General features: G+C 34.6%; 1 protein-coding gene across 2 annotated transcripts in view; it reads right to left on the bottom strand.

Annotated features, from left to right (window-relative positions):
• The window catches only part of UBR3 (ubiquitin protein ligase E3 component n-recognin 3), a 234,392-nt gene that overhangs the window by 34,762 nt on the left and 181,901 nt on the right, over positions 1-17,729 (bottom strand). For both annotated transcript variants that reach the window (XM_047870436.1, XM_047870435.1), the window contains exons 31-32: positions 16,288-16,393; positions 8,274-8,377 (exon numbers count right to left, since the gene is read on the bottom strand). In XM_047870436.1, the coding sequence (XP_047726392.1) occupies positions 8,274-8,377; positions 16,288-16,393 (210 nt within the window). The remainder of the gene's footprint in view (positions 1-8,273; positions 8,378-16,287; positions 16,394-17,729) is intronic.

The following is a 17,729-nucleotide window of genomic DNA, read 5'->3' on the forward strand; positions in this document are numbered from 1 at the left end:
GATGCTCAGCCAACTGAGCTACCCAGCTGTCCCAATATATTAGTATTTGTTACTTGTTTGATATCTACAGGCATACAGACTGGGTAATAAGCCACTGAAACACTTTAAGCATGAGAATGATAATATCAGATTTGCATTTTAAAATGTTCACTGCTGCTTCTTTAGAAGAAAAGGATTGAAACAAGCCAAGACTAGAGGCAAGACAACCTATTAACAGACAGCAAAAGTACCATACCTGAGAAATTTGATGACCTGAACTACAGAAGAATGATGATGATGGAGAGAATGAGTTAAATTAGAGAAGTATTTAGATGACAAAAATGATAGGACTTAGTAGCCTTTTGGAGGTAGAGAATGATGGTGTCTTTCATTGTATAACAAAGAGTAGACAGTAGCAGCACTGACTAAAATGGAACGACTGAAATAGAGGAAAAGAGTTAGTCTTGATGAGTAGAAAATGAATTAAGGAATTCACCAAGAAATTGTCGACTGCAGCTAGAGATTTGGGAATCATGAGAGAACAGGTGAACTGACACTATGGGAAAGAAGACAAAATTGAGAAAGGGACAGGAACTAAGAGACGACTCCAAAAACGGTGAGAAGAGCAGGTGAATAAAAAGGAGCCATGAAAACGAGTGAAAAAGAGATCGGAAGAGAACCAGAAGAGGATGGTATCATCAAAGTCAAGGAAAGACTATTTCATGACTTAATTGAATGTTTCAATAGAATGATGAAAATTAATAGAATTTGTCTACTAAGCACAACAAAATGAGGAAGTCATTTAATATTGCTCAGAAATATCACTCATATATGACTTACTCCCATCGTAAACTACACAAATTTTTTGTTTGTTTAAAAAGAAGTGGGAGGCCTTGGTGGTTCAGTTGCTTAAGTGTCCAACTCTTAATTTCAACTCAGGTTATGATCTCACAGTTCATGAGATGGAGCCCTGCATCAGGGCTGTCAGCACAGAGCCTGTTTGGGATTCTCTCTCTCCCTCTCACTGCCCTTCCCCTGTGTGTGCATGTGCACGTGCTCTCTCTCTCAAAATAAACACTCAAAAAAAAAAAAAAAAAAAAGAAGAAGAAGTAGTCATATATTTTAAGGAAATAAGAGCCAGTATAAGAGTAATCATAGCTTTTCCTTGTAGCAATGTACTAATTCCTAGTTTTAGTCATTTTATCTGCCTTGGTGATCATCATTTTTCAAGTATTTCAAATGGCAGTTTAAAGTTACAGCTTTTGCTTAAGTTCTCACATTCACTAACATATGTAACAAATATTTACTAAATGATTGCCACGTGAAGTCAATGTTTCTCAGGGACTTGGAAGAAAACAAGGAATCACTCATATAACATGTACATTAGGTTTCCAGGTTGTTATCTTCTAAGGCTGCAACAGAGAACAAAGTCCTTCAAACCAATTATCAACATTTTAAAAGGAGAGGGAAATTGGATATCTACTCTCAGTCAATGTGCTTTTAAAACAACCAAAACCAAAAGCCCACCATCAAACCACCTGAATGTGAACAGAGGAAGACCAATACTTAACTTGAAATGCATTTAGAAGCAAACAGACCATGAACGATGGCACAGATTTTTTAAAAATTTTTTTCTTAGTGTTTTTATTTATTTTTGAGACAGAGAGAGACAGAACATGAGCAGGGGAGGGGCAGAGAGAGAGGGAGACACAGAATCTGAAGCAAGCTCCAGGCTCTGAGCTGTCAGCACGAGCCTGACACAGAGCTCGAACTCATAGACTGTGAGATCATGACCTGAGCTGAAGTCGGACGCTAAACCGACTGAGCCACCCGGGCACCCCATGATGGCACAGATTTTAAGTATTATAGAGCTACTACATGACAGGAAACAAGGGTGGGGGAACATAGTGCTGGGAAGGCTGCTTAATAATTAAAAAAACATACAGAGTTTGGTATGATAGAAATGTTAGCCTATAGCTCTTTAAAAAGTGAATTTTTCCTTAGAATCAAAAATGAAAATTATATTCCTTACTTCCTATTCTAAACGTCTGAGAACTGAAGTTTCTGACCTTCTAGACAGGTGCAACATCCACATCATTAGACTATTTGAGAACATGAAGTCATCAGTTTCATTATTTATATTTAATTCATCATTTTAAAAAGTTGTAAACATCATAACTCATGAAATAAGACATTTTAAATAGATAACATGTGTAAATCTTGGCCTTATTTCTGACTTATTTTCAGCAAGATAAAAATCCTAAAAAAGGAATAAATAGTTCAAAGGGTATTGACATAACTGAGACAACAGCATGACTCTTTAATGATACCAATAACATCTGATTCAACCAGATTCTCTCCCGTGGGTAATATATAAACACACAATGAGAAATTTTCAAAAATAAGATAATTAAATATTTAGTGAGTACCCTCTTCATGTAATGGCATTTTGGCTGGGTGTTATAAGAGTAATCCAAGGAACCGACAGTCTTCTGGGGTGATAGTGGCTTGCCTACAGGTACCATGCTTAGTGCAGGTGAGATAATTAAAACAAACAGGATTCAGATGCCTGCAGAAATTCCTTTCCCATAAAGTGTTTTAGAGTTAAGGTAACACAAAATACTCCAACTTCTTTTAGGACAAAGTATAATATATGTAAAGTAATAAAACTCTTGGGGGAAAATCATACAAGTAAACAGGACACAATCTAAAGACTATATCAGACATTTTATTGTTTCCTTAAAATTACCATGAAAAACTTTTATAAAGAAATATACTATTGCACTACTTCAGTAAAGCACTTTGCACATATCCATATAAACATCAAATCTTCTCAATCTTCTCTTTCATGATCTGAGCTTCTAAGTACACATGTTCTTTCTTCAAAAAGTCTAGTCTACAACAAAAATCAACTTGTGATGTGTTTTGTGTGATACGCTCAACTCTATTTTCTCTTTGATGAGTGAAGAACCCAAATAGTTTAGTAAGACTTTCTTTGCATTAATCAACAGCACCGAGAAAAGATCCCGAGTCCATCTAACAACTAATGAGGTAGTTAAAGCTGCTCCCTTGGGTATATTTCAGGGCAATTGTGGTTTGGGTCTACTAAACCGCCAACATTCTCAAAGAACATTATATAGAAAAGACCATAATATAAGACATAAAGATTCAAACCAAAGCAATAGCTTTCTTGAATTTCAAAATAGAAAATAAGCAATTTACCAGAAAATAAGACAACTGGATATTTAACATATCCAGTCCACAAACATTTACTGGGCATATTAGGTAGCAGGTAGGCACTAGGGATACAGGTAAAATGATGCAAATCCTAGAGGAATTGATAGTTTAGAGCAGGGGATTTAAAGAAAATCTACCATTATTTTCATGAGACAACTGTCAAAACAGAACTATAGACAAGATATTATGGGAAAGGGAAAAACGCATATTTAAGAGAAAGGCTTCCAGGAGAGAGTAACACTTAAGGTAAAAGTACCACTGACAGTTATTAATGGAGAAATGGCAAAAATTTAAACATGCTCAAAACTCTCCTACCTTAAAACACAAACAAAATATAGCTCCTTTGATATATCCACACATACCTTCTGCTCTCTCCCCACATTCGTTCTTGATAGTTCTCTCTGCTGTTTCCTCATTGCCCTGTCATTTCTCATCCCACTATAATCTACTTCTGATTCTCCAACTGCACAAAAGCAACTTCCTTATTATTATTCCTTATTACTGCATATAACCAGGAGTCCTCAGGAGAATTTATAGCTAACTCATTTTTAGGGGTGAAGATCCTTTTGTAAACCTTGTTAAGGGCTATGGAGCTTCTCAGAAAAAAATGCACATGTACATATAAAAATTTCCTATATCATTTTAGGAGATTCATGGATTCCTACTTTTGAACTCTTAAATCACAAATTAAAAGGCCTTGAAAGGAGGAGTTAAGATGGCAGAGGAGTAGGGGGACCCGATGCTTCCTTGTCCCTCTCAACACAGCTAAATAAATATCAAATCATTACGTGTGCCCCAGAAATTGATCTGAGGACTGAGAAAACAAACTGCACAACTAGAGGGAGAAAAGGCCACATCGTGGAAGGTAGGAGGTGTGGATTCATGATTTGGGGAAGAAAAAAATTGATGGTGCTGCTGAGGGGAGGAAGCCCTGATCAGAGAGGAGAGAAAGAACGCACACAGGGCACAGGGCGCAGAGCACAGAACAAGAAAAAACCCTTCTCCAAAACCACACAGGGAAAATGAGAGGGAGCGATTATTCCAAGTTTTTACAAGCAGTGGAGCTCAAAGTCTAAAGTTTTAGAAGTTTGGAGGCCCAGGAGCAGACAGCGTGGCCTGAAGATCCCCTGGGTCGCACTGGGAGAGACAGTTTGTCTTCTTGAGTGCATTTGAGAGAAGTAGCACTGCCTCTCTGGGGACAAAAGAGCCAGGGGGTACCACTGAACTGCCCTTTTCATTAGCATAGGAACAGAGGTACCTGCTGAGGACAGCTAACCTGGATGCCAGCTTTTTGCAGTGCTTTACCATAAACTCTAAGTCTCTGCATGTTCCTGCAATTGCCCTCGTGGGACAAACCACCACTAGTCACAGCACAGTGAGACCCTTCCCCCAGAGGATCAGCACGGGCCGTTCTGCATCAGGTCCCTAAGATTTGGAGTTTTGAAACCCAGCCTGCACACCTGAGATGCAGGAACACTGTGCCACCAAGTGGGCAGATGGCTCAAACACACACAGGGTGAAGGCAGGGACCTGAGAGAAGCCTGGGACACACACAAGGGGAGATCATATGCTCTTCTGTGAGGGTTTCCTGAACTCCCTTCTTGGGGGACTAGAGAGCTGGCTGATGCCATTTTTACCCCTGCCTGTCAGCACAGACAGACCAGTAAGCAGAATAGTGCTCACAGTGGAGGCTTGAGTGACTTAAACCAAGCCATGCCCCCTGCATTCTGCAAGTGCTTTTCTTTCTTTCTTTTTTTAAACTAGGACAATTGTGCCTAAACTCAGAGCAGCAGTGGGCCTTCCCCCCAGAAGACCAGCACAAACCTTGTGCACACACCAAGACTATTGACCACAGAGCGTTCCAAAGCTTTAGCTCTAGAGGAAACAGGATTTAGCCTCCTTTAACAAGCATATCAAAACACACCTAGTTAAAATTCACCACACAATGGACAAAATCCAAACACTCCTCACTGCAGGCAAGGAGAAACTCTGCAGAGGACTGACCACAGTGAAAGAGCAGCCAATACACAACAGCAGAGTGCATACACCAGGAACATTTCCTGAAGCATGAGTTCCTGGACAGTATATGACCTCTTCCTAATATAGCCATTACTCTCAGGAGCAGGAAACATAACAGACTTTCCTCACACACAGAGGACAGAGACCTAGACAAAATGCCAAGATGAAGGTATTCATCCCAAAAGAAAGAACAGGAAGAGGCCATGGCCAGGGATTTAATCAAAACAGATATAAGTAATATGCCTGAACCAGAATTTAAAACAACAATTATAAGGATACCAACTGGGCTAGAAAAAAAGTATAGGAGATACCAGGAAGTCCTTTACTACTGCAGAGATAAAAGACCTAAAAACTAGTCAGGCCCAAATAAAAAATGCTGTAACTGAGATGCAAAACCAACTGGTTGTAATGACCACAAAGATGGAAGAAGCAGAGGAATGAATAAGTGGTATAGAAGATAAAATTATGAAAAATAATGAAGCCAAAAACAAGAAGGAAAGAAAGATATTGGATCATGAATATAGACTTAGGGAACTCAGCAACTCCATAAAGGTTAATAACATTCCTATAATAGGAATCCCAGAAGAAGAAGAGAGGGGAATAGGAGAAGGTTTATTTGAGCAAATTATAGTTGAAAACTTCCCTAATCTGGGGAAGAAAAGACATCCAAATGCAGGAGGCACAGAGAACTCCCATCAAAATCAACAAAAACCAGGCCAACATAAAGACATATCATAGTAAAATTTGGAAAATACAGATAAGGGAAGAATCCTGAAGGCTGCAAGGGAAAAGAAATTCCTAACCTACAAGGGAAGACAAGGTTAGCAGCAGATCTCTCCTTAGAAACTTGGCAGGCCAGTAGGCAGTGGCATGATATACTCAAAGTGCTGAATAGGAAAAATACACAGCCAAGAATACTTTATCCAGCAAGGCTGTCATTCAAAACAGAAGGAGAGATAAAGAGTTTCCCAGACAAACAAAAACTAAAGGAGTTCATAATCACTAAACCAGCCCTGCAAGAAATATTAAAGGGGACTCTTTGAGTGGGAAAGAAAGATCAAAAGCAACGACTAGAAAAGAACAAAGAAAAACTCCAGAAACACTGATTTTGCAGGTAATACAACAGCAGTACATTCATACCTATCAATATCACTCTGAATATTAATGCTCCAATCAAAAGATATAGGGTATCAGAATGGATAAAAAACAAGACCCATTTATATGCTGCCTATAAGAAACTCATTTGAGACCTAAAGACACCTACAGATTGAAAGTGAGAGAATGAAGAACCATTTAGCATGCTAATGGACATCAAAAGAAAGCTGGAGTAGCTGTACTTATATCAGACAAACTACATTTTAAAACAAAGACTGTAACAAGATATGAAGAAGGGCACTATATCATAATAAAGAGGCTCTATCCAACAAGAAGATCTAACAATTGTAAATATTTATGCCCCCAACCTGAGAGCACCCAAAAATATAAATCAATTAAACACAAACATAAAAAAACTCATTGATGATAATACAATAATAATAGGGGAATTTAACACCCCACTTACAGCAATGGACAGATCATCTAAGCAGAAAATCAACAAGGGAACAATGGCTTTGAATGACACACTGGACCAGATGGACTTAACAGATATAATTAGAACATTTCATCCTAAAGCAGCGGAATACATTCTTCTTCTCAAGTGCACATGGAACATTCTCCAGAACAGATCACATACTGGGTCACAAGTCAGCCCTCAACAAGTACAAAAAGATTGAGATCATATCATGCATATTTTCAGAGCACAACACTATGAAACGTGAAGTCAACCACAAGAAAAAATTTGGAAAGGCCACAAATACATGGAGGTTAAAGAACATCCTACTAAAGAATGAATGGGTTAACCAGGAAATTAAAGAAGAAATAAAGAAACAGAAGGAAGCAAATGAAAATGAAAACATGACAGTCTAAAACCTTCTGATTGCAGAAGAGGAAAGTATATAGCAATAAAGGCCTACCTCAAGAAGCAAAAAAAGTCTCAGACACACAACCTAACCTTACGCCTAAAGGATCTACAAAAGAAACAGCAAATAAAGCCTAAAGCCAGCAGAAAAAAGGGAAATTAAAATAAATATTAGAGCAGAAATAAATTATATAGAAACAACAACAACAAAACAGTAGAACAGGGGCTCCTGGGTGGCTCAGTCGGTTGGGCAGCCAACTCCAGCTCAGGTCATGATCTCACAGTTTGTGGGTTTGAACCCCACATTGGGCTCAGTGCTGTCAGCACACAGCTTGCTTTGCTTCAGATCCTCTGTCCTCCTCTCTCTCTGCCCCTCCCCTGCCTGTGTTCTCTATCTCAAAACTAAATAAGCATTAAAAAAAAACAAAACACCCAGTAGAACAGACTAACAAAACTAAGAGCTGGTTCTTTGAAAGAATTAATAAAAAAGAATAAAATCTTGCCATTTGCAATGACATCAATGGAGCTAGAGAGTATTATGCTAAGTAAAATAAATCAGCCAGAGAAACACAAATACCACATGATTTCATTCATATGTGTAATCTAGGAAACAAATGAGCAAATGGGAAAAAAGAGAGAGAGACAAACCAAGAAACAGAGTCCTAAATATAGAGAGCAAACTCATGGTTCCTAGAAGGGAGGTGGGTAGGTGGATGAGTTAAACAGGTGACAGGGATTAAGGAGTATACATGTGTTGAACACTGGGTGATGTATGTTAGTGTTGAGATACTATATTGTATGCCTGAAACTAATATTACTCAGTATGTTAACTAGCTAGAATTTAAATAAAAACTTTTAAAAAGTGGGCAAAAGACATGAACACTTTTCCAAAGAACACATCCAACAACAACCTTCATTTCATTGTCATCTTCTTTTAGACATATGAACTATTTACTACGAATAAAAAAATAGTACAGTCATTTACCTCAAAACATTTCCAGCAGACTGAATATTTGTCCCCACTATTTTTAGAATATTATATATACTATACAATCTAAGAATCGGAATTATAAAGACATACCTTTGCGTAAGGGTTGTGGCATCATTAAGATCTGGATGAGCAAAAGGGATGTAACATCATGATAAAGAATTGGAACCTCAGGCTGTTGTTCTTCATTTCCCTGCCTAAAAAAAATGCATAATTACTTTAGACAATATTGTGTATCTTTTCTAATTCATTTTATATTTCACATATATGTCTAAGGAACAGAAATTAAACTTTCATAAACAATTGAGAAATCTCAAAAGAAAAGGTTAGGGGCCATGTTTTTTGCCTAAAAGTATAATCTTTTAAATCTATCTATTCCCTTGATTCTGCCTAATATGAAAAAATTATATACAAAATTTATTAGATCTTATTTAAGCAAACAATTGGATACATTAACTTGATTATGAGTCTTTCTGATCTCTTAGATTACAGAAATCAAATGAAGGATTAATTGGAAATTTAGAGGATTAGTTTCACTATAAATGTGGTGGCATATAGGACACTTGCTGTCACAAACTTCACACTAAAAAGTAAATGTTCATATTATTAAAAAGAACAGGTACAATTCGCAAACAAGTTACATTGAAGAGGCATGGTTAATATTTTTTTATTAAAAAGTTGTTTCAATTTCATGACTAACATAAAATTCAAAAAATTCTTTAACACTTTCAAAAAAAAAAGATAATAGGCAGAACTTAAACTATAAAAGACAAAGTACGAAACCTCAGCAATGTGTGGTACTATGAGGAACAGAATATATTCTAAAGCAGATCTCATTCTAGATCTGTTAAGAATTTTTAAAACTCCTATAGACGGATACATTTTTTGATCTTAGGTTTAATTTTTAATTCAGAAAACAAAAGCAAATCTTAAGTTTCTAAAGAATTCAATAAATTCTGAAGCTATACTTCAGACTAGATTTGGGATGAACAAAAATTGCTCAACTCTTTTATTAGGCTCCATCATTCAATAAATACTTACTGATCACTTATTATATGTCAGGCACTGGAAGCACTGGCAAGTAAACCAATGCCTGCTGCTGTGAAGCTTATAACTGCCAGAGGAAGAAGACAGCTCTTTCAGTGTCTCCATTCTCTACAAATAACCCTTTAATTTACTTGCCTCCCTCTCTAAAGCTAACCTTCCATTAATGCTATGAATCTTATTTGTCTCTCCAATCTTTTTTAACAAGCCCAAAGTACTTTTTAAAAAAACTGGGAGGGAGGCACCATTTGCTCACCTAGTATTCAAATCCCCACCAAAATGGTTTTCCACATGGCCAACAATGATCTCTTAATTACAAAATCTAGTGGACATTTTTCAACTTTATCATACTGACCCTTGACTTTGCATACAGTTGAACACTTTTATCTGGAAAATTTTCTTGGCCTTTTTGAAACACTCTCCTAGATTCTCTTCTAACTCTCTGATGACTCTAGTTTTCTTGACAAGTTCTTCCTCTGACTAACCTAGAACTGGTGCTGTTCCCCAAGGCTCCAATTCCCACTCTCTTTTCATATGAAGGACTCTTTTTGAAAGACCTCCTAAACCATGACTTCAATCACCAGCTACACATTGATGACTTCCAAGTCTGTATCTCTAGCTATGAATCTCTTAAACCCACTACCTGAATATGTACAGTCTTCACTTGTATATCCAACAGGCAGCTAAACCTGAACATGCCTAAAACTGAACTCATGAACATTCTACTCTACTGCACTCAATCTCCCCTAGCCATAACCAATCTGTTCTTCCTTCTATGTTCTTAGTTTTGATGTGGCTTATTTATTATATCCTCTAGTATTTAGCACAATGGATATATTTATATACATTTATATGTATTTAGCACAATGTATAATTATAAAAATATAATGAATAAATAAGGTAGGATCTTAGGGATATCCCAAACCTATCTTCTCTTACTCACCCCATATTTAATTGGCAGTAAGTCCTAACAACTATCTTTATTCCTTCTTTGCCATCTCTATGGCCACTGACTTCTAACTATTCAATCTCCCTCAATTTTACGTTCTCCCAATTCATCCTCTACACTGTTAAAGACGCTGAAAAAAAAAAATTCCACAGAAACTGTATCTTGTTTACCATCATTTCCCTGATGCCTGGATTAAAACAGTTAATAAAACTAGCTGAATAAATTAAAAAATGAAAAATGAAAGGATTGCTGGATGCACATACAGGTGGCAAAAGAGACAAAAACTAGACAGTTAAGACTTCAGAGCATAAAGAGAGAAAATGCACTGAAGGAAGAAACATCATCGTAAATTATAAACTTAAGATCAGGGCCCTTGACTCCTACACATGTTTGTATTTCTATGGTTTTATCACAGTTACTTTAGTGAAATGAACCAAACGACTCAAAAGGAAAACATGCCAAGAAGATGAAACCTGTTCCCAAAAAGAAAAGAGGAAAATAACACTGAAAAATCCTTACTAACCTATGGATAAAAAAAAGAAAGTGGTAAGAAATTGGTCCATTAAAAACTATTTAGAACAAAAATGATTTTGGATTATTATACTGCTGCATTAAATCTAACAGCTGACAAAAGACTCATACTTAGAATTAAAAGGAACTTTGTGAATCCATTTAAAGTAGCTCAATCTCATACCTATACAAAGATATATTTTACTGCATAAAAATCAAAGAGACTAAGAACTTCTGTGTCACAACCTAAAGACTAACAAATTACAAAGCTTTTAGGTATAGAAATGAAATACATCTCAAATGAATAAATTAAATATAGTTTCTTAAAATAGGGATAGTATAAGCAACTGGAAAGCTTAAAGGGCTAACATAAGTCTAGATTCTCATTTATTTTATTACGTTATGTGTCAACAATTTTTTTTTTTTGGTAACAGAAGCAATCTTTCTCAAATTTAGAGGTGAATTCCCTTTTGCTATTATTACTTATTTGCTTTTTTATTATTATCGCAATGACCTTCAAATATTATTTAAAATCAGTCTAAACCTCCAGATTACATCTTCTATTAAAATTATTCATATATTCTTGTTAAAAATTTAGCAATCTTTACATTAAATACGATTAAGAATGTATAATTAAGAAATGTTTGAAAACTACAATGAATGAAAAATGAATTTAAAAAATGGGGAATGTTCCAGGGTGCTTGGCTGGATCAATTGGTAAAGCGTGCAACTCCTGATCCCAGGATCATATATTTGAGCCTCATGTTGGGCTTAGAGATTACTTAAAAAATAAAAAAAGTTTAAAAAAATAAAGAATGTTCCTAGTTGAGGAAACTGTCTACTGTAAAGATAGCTATTTTCCCCAGATTCACTTTTAAGTTTAAATAATTCTAATCAAAATCACAAGTGAAGGGAAGAGCTTAGAAAATGGCTCTAAAGATCATCTGAAAGAATAAACAGGTGAGAACAGTAAAGAAAAATTGGGAAGTATGGATGGGGGTCAAAGGGGAGAAAAAGGAGAGAATCTTCATCTAGATCAGAGATATACACATTATCTTCTCAATAAAGTAAACCAGCATGCTTCTGCCACAGACATAGGCTTGTGGGTCAACAGAACAAAGTGGAGAGTCCCTAATCAGAACCATAACATACAAATATTTAGCATATAATAAACAGGATGTAAAACTGCTTTAAAAATTAGCCAGTTATTTGAAAATAAATATTAACTCTTCACTCATAACTACTGATGAAAATAAATTCCAAATGGATGATATATTTTTAAAAATCATCCCATAAGAAAATTCTACAAAGAATATATAAGTAGGTATTGCAAACCCCAAGGCAGGAAACACATTATAATACAGGTTATAAAGGTAAACATCATGGACAAGTTTGGGAGGCATTCTAAGTATGAAAGCAATCAGAAAAAATAAGAATTATAAGGCCTGACTGGTTTGGCTACATGAAATTTTAAAACTTTAATATGTCAAGAAAAGTAATATAAAATTGAGAGACAAATGTATTTTGGAAAAAAGTTTCAACACCTATGAAAAAATAAGGTTTACTACTTTTAAGCCATAAAGAATCACTCAGATAATTTTTAAAAAATAAGATGCCAACAGAAAAATGGACAGATGTTCTAAACATAGAATTCATAAAAAATGTTCACAAATAGCTAATAAACAGGAAATATTTAATATTAATATGAAGCTAATTTTACCAGAAATTAAACAAATTTCTATTACTTTGGGATCCCATTTTTTATCTATCAAACTAGCCCAAAATATGTTTTTAAAGTGATCATACTCAAGATGAACAGCAACAGGAATGTTCCTACATTGCCAGCAAAAGCTTATAAAAGGGCACTCTTTTCAAAAAGCAATGCTGCACTACGTAACACAGTGCCTGACAAGCAGTGTGAATATTTATCAAATAAATGACTAAAACTAAACAATATTTATATACTTTCATGTCATTCTATAGTTCTAGGATTATATCTGACATGTCAAGAACTGCTAAACACACCATCTGATATTGTAGAAAAGGAGAAACAATTTAAAAGATTAACAATAGGAATGAATAAATAATGTATGTCATCTAAAGAATTTTTTTAAGTTTATTTATTTTGAGAGAGAGAGTGTGTCAGTCCCAAGCAGGCTCTGTGCTGACAGCACAGAGCCCCAGTGTGGGACTTGAACCCAAGAACCATGAGATCACATGACCTGAGCTGAAACTAAGTCAGATATTTAAACAACTGAGCCACCCAGGTACCCCTGTCATTTAAGGAATTTTTAATGATGTGGGAATTTGGTTGTTATGTGTTAATTTTATTTATTTTTTTAATGTTTGTTTATTTTGAGAGACAGAGTGAGCAGGAGAGGAGCAGAGAAAGAGGAAGAGAGAGAATCCCAAGCAGGCTCTGCATTGTCAGTGCAGAGCTCAACATGGGGCTCAATCTCACAAGTCTGTGAGATGACCTGAGCTGAAATCAAGAGTCAGATGCTTAACTCACTGAGTTAAAATAAAATAAAATAAAATAAAATAAAATAAAATAAAATAAAATAAAATAAAATAAAATAAAATAAAATTGAAAAGTGTAAACAAAAAATGAACTCAGAGATACAAAGAACAGATAGGTGGTTGTCAGAGACAGTGGTGAGCAAAATGTCAGATATGGTGAGTGAGCAAAATGGGTAACAAGTGGTCAAAAGGTACCAACTTTCAGTTATAAAATAAGTCATGGGTATATAATGTACAGCACAGTGACTACAGTTAATAATACCATATTGTGTATTTGAAAGTTAACAAAGAGAATAAATCACAAAAGTTCCCATCACAAGAAAAAAAGTTTGTAATTATGTGCAATGACAGATGCTAATTAGACTTACTATGGTGATCATTTCACAATATATACAAATATCAAATCATGTTGTAATTAGTTTCATTACATCTGAAATTAATATAATGTTGTATATCAATCATATCTCAATTTAAGAAAAAAGAAATAGGGAAAGAAAACCTGAGTTTAAAAAAAGGGAGTGGGGTTAAGACCTGAGTCAGGATGAGTCAAATTCCAGAATTAATTACTGAAAAGATTAATAAATATGACATTAAAAAAAACTTTGGATGGCAAAAAAAAATCATAAAGTAAAACTAAATTGACAATCTACTGAAACATATTTGCAAATTATAATACAAAGGGCTAATATTCAAAATCCATAAACATGTTTTTAAAATGAAGAGGAAAACAACCAACAACTCAATTGTTAGAAACAGGCAACAGATAGAGTTCACACACACAAAAAAATGCAAATGGGCACGAATGTAAGATAGAGGTCTCCAAGTTTACTTTATCACATAGTTTTTCCTTTAGAAAAATACAAGTTTTATAAAATTAAAATAAATAAATCAAAGGGGAAAAGGCAATTTTTAAACACTGAGGAAAAAAAGAACTGAAACAAATGAGTCTCACTATAAATCAAGTTGATGGCATAACAACACAAGAAAAAAAGTTACTTCAAATGACTTTAAAAACAGTATTTTGCCTGTACATCCCTGGTGGTATAGATTCTAGGACAAAAGAACATATAGTCAGTAGTGATTTTTTTTTAAAATAATTATCATTATACTATAGGTTATGCAAGTAGTAATAAAGTTAATACCATTATGAACCTAGATTTTCAGAATAAGAGAAAAAAGATGCAAATAACAAAAAAGTTAAGAAATAAAATATACCCTCAATCTTGCATTTGAATTACAAATACCAGTAAGAACTCAGAATCTTTTTCTAAAAAAAAAAAAAAAAAAAAAAGACTCCCTAACTCTGTCCACTGGAATGGCCTATGAGCCTGTAAGATTTTGTGATAACATAATAGTCATATATACCCCTTAACCACCCAGATTGTGATCTCTAAATACCATTTCCCATTAAAAGGAACTACATAGAGGATTGGCTGATTCCAGGTACAGAGTGTAAAATATACAAAATAAGCCTAGGTTATTGTGCCAGAAAACAAGGATATTATCAAAGACTACTTGGATCATGTTGAAGTCCAACAGCCATCCTAAAGGGATTCTCAATAATCTAAAAGGGAGCAATATATAGCTCTTCAAATTGGGTGTTTTTGCTTTCTTTGGATAAATACCTAGAAGCAGAATTGCTGAATCATATTTTTAATTTTGAGGAACCTCCATAGTGGCTGCACCAATTTACATTCCCACTAACAACGTATGAGGGTTTCCTTTTTTCCACCTTCTCACCAACACTAGGGAAAAGATATATGCACCTCTATGTTCAGTGCAGCATTATTTATAATAGCCAGGATATGGAAGCAACCTAAGCATCCATCAATAGATGAATGGATAAAGAAGATGTGATATATACATACAATGTATTATTACTCAGCCATAAAAAAAGAATGAAATCATGCCATTTGTGACAACATGGATGAACCTAGAGGGTATTACACTAAGTGAAATTAGGTCAGAAGGACAAATAATCTATGATCTCACTCATATGTGGAATCTAAAAAACAAAACAGACAAAAGAGAAACAGATTCAGATACAGGAAACAATCTAGTGGTTACCAGAATGGGGAGGAGTTGGGGATGGGCGAAATAGGTGAAGGGGATTAACAGATACAAACTTCCAGTTATAAAATAAGTCATGGGGATGTAATGTACAGCATAGGGACTAGAGTCAATAACACTGTAGTAACTCTGTATGGTGACAGATGGTAACTAGACTTACCATGGAGATCATTTTGTAATGTGCAAAAATACTAAATTTCTATGATGTACACATAAAACTAATAGGATACGGTATGCCAATTATACTTTAATAAAAATAAGATAAAATAAAATAGAATAAAATAAAATAAAATAAAAATTAAAGAAGAATGAAAAGAAGAATGGCTGAAATGGAGTGAACACATCAAACATATAAAAATTATGAGATCACCAAATAAATAGCCACAACTTACTGGTCACCACTGGAAGTTGCTAGGGCATCAACTCGTATCTTTGAAAATGTATAAACTGGGAAAAATCATGCATTCATCCTGCCAAACTATATTTCAGGGTAACCAAATAGCTGATATGATATGGAAAAGTTTCCCTTTATTAAAAAAACATTCCTAGCTAATAAGTCAGAATTGAAGTTTTTTTGTTTTGTTTTTTAAAATCACTATTTTGAAGCACCTAATAAAATACCAGATTTAGGCAAGAATCATCAGGGGTTACAAAAATCACTGGGTAGAAAGCTGATGGAAAACTTTACAATAAATAAAGGGATCAGACTAAGGTTATCTGAATCAATAATCAATTCTGACATAAAAAGACAGGCAATCAGCCTTTGTGTACCTCCATTCAAACTTTTTAACTGCATACAAATCAACAGGATTCTTTATAGGATTTTCTCATTTGGTGTGAATTTTTATGCAATTTTTACAGAGTGTATAATGATAAACCATTGTTTATTTTTAATATATTTCTATGTTCAATAAGGAAAATTTACATATTCATAGAGAATTTTAATCCTATTTTAATACTTAACTATTTTTCAAAAACAGTTTTAATTGACTTTAATCTTTTGATAATACTTACTGTGAATTCATCTCTTCTACTAATTGTGTAAGCTTTCTCCAGGGATTATACTCAGAATCAATGCTATAAAGCCGCATGTGCAAGGCTAATACATGGAACAGTTGATCTAAATAAATTGAAGAAAAAGTAATTAGAAAGTTCACACAATTCATTCAGAAAAAACTTCAAACAAAACTTCTAGCTAATTTGTGTGGAAGTATTTCCCATCCTTATAATGATAATTCACCAACTTTAAGTACCGACTATTTTATACTCTCTTTTAAGGTAAACTCTGACATATATCTCTCTAAATAGTATCTTTTGGAATATGGACTATCCTTATGTTCAATCTTAATACAGGAATGGTTTGTTTTCCTCATCTCCTATCACAGACCTACTTTTTCTTGGCTTATGCTTCAGACTTGACAACTTGTACTTCTTACTCTTGTGGTCGCCTCCTTAGTATTATCTTTGATACCCTACCCTGAGTCCTACTCCACCCACATAAATCACTGTTAGGTGAAATTCTGTTCACTTAGTATCTTTCCCCAAATCCTCGTTAGACTGAATTGTGACTTCATCATCTTTTGATTCAACATGAAGAAAAAAACTGAAATAATAATATTATTTAGCAGAACTAATCCAGCTGTTTTCATTTCTTCTATCTAAACCATAACAATAATCCATAATTCTTAGCTTTCAACAAACTTTGGTTTAAAAATTTAAAATTATGCAGAAGAAAATCCGAAATTTTGTTTTCATATAAGGCCTTTTTTTTGGTGGTAAAAATGACAAGGAATGGGTTAGAGTATTCTGCCATAAATATTCAAAAACATGTAAATCAAAAGTCATTTTTTAGAAAATCAGGTAATACTTTTTGACATATAACTGAATCTAATTCTTAAAACCAGACAGGATGAAAAGGCAAATAACACAAGCATATTGTTGCCACTTAATCTCTAAATTAAAACAATCAAAACTGAACAAGATTTTGTTTCTCTGAGCAACTGACTTAGAAATCAACTAGATTTTAGATTCATTTAAGATCCATCAATATAATTCTTATGGGGGGGGGGGCTGTGCAGTAGTAATAGGAATAATAGTAGTAGTTGTCTTGGGAAGCTTTTGTAAGACATAGGAGAGCTGTAAGATGAAAGTAAATGTTCCACTCTGTAGGGCATGAAGAGGAAATGGGAGGTGGGGAACTGAATCTTAACACTCTATACATACCTTTAAGTTTCAATCTGACCTCTCTATAACAATCAGAAGAATATAAATACCTTAACCTGCTTCACTCCTGTCTATAGGTCAATTTATAGTATAAATCCTCTCTTAAAATTTCTTCATCCTATTAATAGCCAACATTAGCTGAGTATTTATTACATGCCAAGCACTCAATTACTTTCACAAAAATTCTACCAGGTAGGTAATATTGTTACCCCCAGTTTTGAGACCAGTTAAGT

This window comes from Prionailurus viverrinus, chromosome C1 (genome assembly GCF_022837055.1).
Source record: "Prionailurus viverrinus isolate Anna chromosome C1, UM_Priviv_1.0, whole genome shotgun sequence".
Lineage (NCBI taxonomy): Eukaryota > Metazoa > Chordata > Mammalia > Carnivora > Felidae > Prionailurus > Prionailurus viverrinus.